The sequence below is a fragment of the Citrus clementina genome, unplaced genomic scaffold, assembly GCF_000493195.1.
Source record: "Citrus clementina cultivar Clemenules unplaced genomic scaffold, Citrus_clementina_v1.0 scaffold_8, whole genome shotgun sequence".
Classification (NCBI taxonomy): Eukaryota; Viridiplantae; Streptophyta; class Magnoliopsida; order Sapindales; family Rutaceae; genus Citrus; species Citrus x clementina.
In genome coordinates, this window is record NW_006262022.1 from 9,711,761 (window position 1) to 9,714,238 (window position 2,478).

A 2,478-nucleotide genomic window follows, 5' to 3' on the forward strand; every position below is an offset into this window, starting at 1 on the left:
GGGAGCGGCGTTTTAGAGGCTAGTGCGAGAGAGAACCGTTAAAGTTAAGTTGATTGGATATTGCATTTGTATGAAAAAAAATATTTTTATTATTTTTGTTAAAAGTATTAATCATAAGTTATTTACTAAATACTGCTAATTTATATTTCATAGTTAAACTCCTTTTTTTTTTTTACCTTATGGTTTAAAAAATAAAATACCTCAAGGCTTGGCTTAAATTGTATGTAATTACAAGAAACAAATAAATTTGAGAAAAAACTTTCCACGTACTTCAGCACATGTTTATTTATGTATAATAGATCTTGTTTTTCATCCTATTTTGATCTGCATAACCATAGTGCTTCTTCATTTTATCACACAAAGTACACTTTTTCTTCAACTTGGTAGCAGAGCAGCATCATGCTTTCGTTTGTTCACTAAATGAAAGTTGGTTGGCTATTTTAGCTCCCCTCTCTTTAGCCATGTAAAGGCCTACATGATGCATAAATTCCTGCAGAAATCAGATGAATTAACCAAATAAGATCATTAGTACATAAACTATGTTATGATTTCGAAATGTTTTGAGTAGAATATATATCTCAAGTAAGCATGTTAAATCAAACTCTGTGCCATCTTCAACAAGATTACCTGAGGATGGGCTAAAGCTCCTTTGGTGTGTGTAGCAACGTGAGGAGGAATATCAAAGGTAGCACAGGCGGCGGAATACACCACCACCTCCTCCAGAGGGCGGAGGAAACCACGGTTCCTGGCTGACATAGTTGAGCAAACGAAATCCAGCACACAGATGTCTGTGCATACCCCCACAACCACAAGCTTCACCAACACAAAATTTCAAATCACATTTTAGATGACTGCCGTCTTTCAGTTCACTTACATTAGACTGCAAAATGGATATAATAGTTCCAAAAAATTTTAGGAGTAAATGCTTACTTTTCTGATCTGATGGTTCTTCGCCCAATCTACAAAGACATTGGAACCATCATCCTCAATTGAACCGAAGTACCCATCAAAACAATCTTTGCGCCTGATTGTTACATTTGGTTCTTTCTCTATCCATTGTAAAGCTGAATTTTCAATGGAGAAGGCAGTGTGATTGTTGCGTTTGGTCTTTCTCAATAAGGAAAATTCTATTGACCTCTAACATCTGACTAAAAATATATAAACAGGATTCATTGGTTTCATATCATAAGTTATTAGATACTTCCTATGAAGTCTCTGACAAGGGAAAAAAGATTTCCAGACTGAGTAAAATTCTATTGACCTCTAACATCTGACTAAAAATATATAAACAGGATTCATTGGTTTCATATCATAACTTATTAGATAATTCGTATGAAGTCTCTGACAAGGGAAAAAAGATTTCCAGACTGAGTCATCACAGAGCTGATTTAAGAAGTTTCTATGGACTTCTTATTATTAAATACCTGGAACCAAGTTTGATTCATGAGTGCCAACAATACAGTGAGTAGGATATGGATCCTCAGGCTTGTTAGGATGATGAGTATCGAGAAAAGCCATAACAGGCAATCTTCTGTCACAGAACGCTCTGGCCAGCCTAGCTGATTCATTGATCATCCCTGAAATTTGCCTGTTGGGTTCTCTTGGAGCCTGGAAATCAGCTTTCAAAAACTCATAACTCGATCATGCAACCAGGTGAAAGATATGATGAAAGTGCTTCAAAGATCAGTTAAAAATTTTCTTACCAGGTTTCCAGCACCAACAGTGCAGAATCCATTGATGATATCCACAAGAACAAGACCAGTTACAACATCATCAGGCAACACCACTGATTCTAGCTCAAGAGGAAGCTCATTTTTCAAGATATCAATCGTTTGGGACACCATTTTTTATGGGTACTAGCTCCCTTCAAATAATTAAAAAAAAAAAAGAAAACCAATCTCAATGAAATCCACATTCAGGTCTAGGATAAGACGCTTTGTCGTGTATAAAATTGTATATCGGTGACTATTGAAATTGACAATTTTTTATGTTCAGAAACTTAAATTTTTATTAAAAAAAAAAACCCACAGTGCATCCGCTGCACCGTATAGCTGTTGAAGCTTCAATTGTTTGTATTTGTAAAAAAAATTATCACCAATACCCAAAAATACTATCAATTATTAAAAAAAAAAAAAGAGTGCAGATATAAGGTGGGGCTAATGCTGTACTATAGAATCCATTTACATTTATGCTGCGTTTACTTTTTGGATTGGAGTAGAAATCCTGAGGAGTGAGAATCCTTGGATTAGGAGTGTGGAGTGGGAGCGAGAGTAGGGTGTTTACTTAGACTAAATGAAAGTATGGATTGTCAATCAGAATCCCAATTATTTGTTTATTTTGTCTTGGATTGGAAGTAAATTATTTTAAATTATAATTTTATCCTTATGTACAGAATCATAATTTGTAATTAAAAAATTAATAAAAAATATATTTGGAAAATAAAATAAATATTTTATTATATTTATAAATTAATAATAA

General features: G+C 33.9%; 1 protein-coding gene across 1 annotated transcript; it reads right to left on the bottom strand.

Annotated features, from left to right (window-relative positions):
* Positions 1 to 213: 213 nt before the first annotated feature.
* LOC18034819 (nicotinamidase 1) lies at positions 214 to 1,980 on the bottom strand. Its single transcript, XM_006423630.2, has 5 exons — positions 1,704 to 1,980; positions 1,425 to 1,608; positions 931 to 1,064; positions 628 to 813; positions 214 to 490 (listed from the first exon to the last, which is right to left on the bottom strand). Exons 1-5 carry the CDS (start codon positions 1,842 to 1,844, stop codon positions 398 to 400), a joined length of 738 nt encoding a protein of 245 aa, XP_006423693.1. The 5' UTR covers positions 1,845 to 1,980; the 3' UTR covers positions 214 to 397.
* Between the last annotated feature and the right edge of the window lie 498 nt (positions 1,981 to 2,478).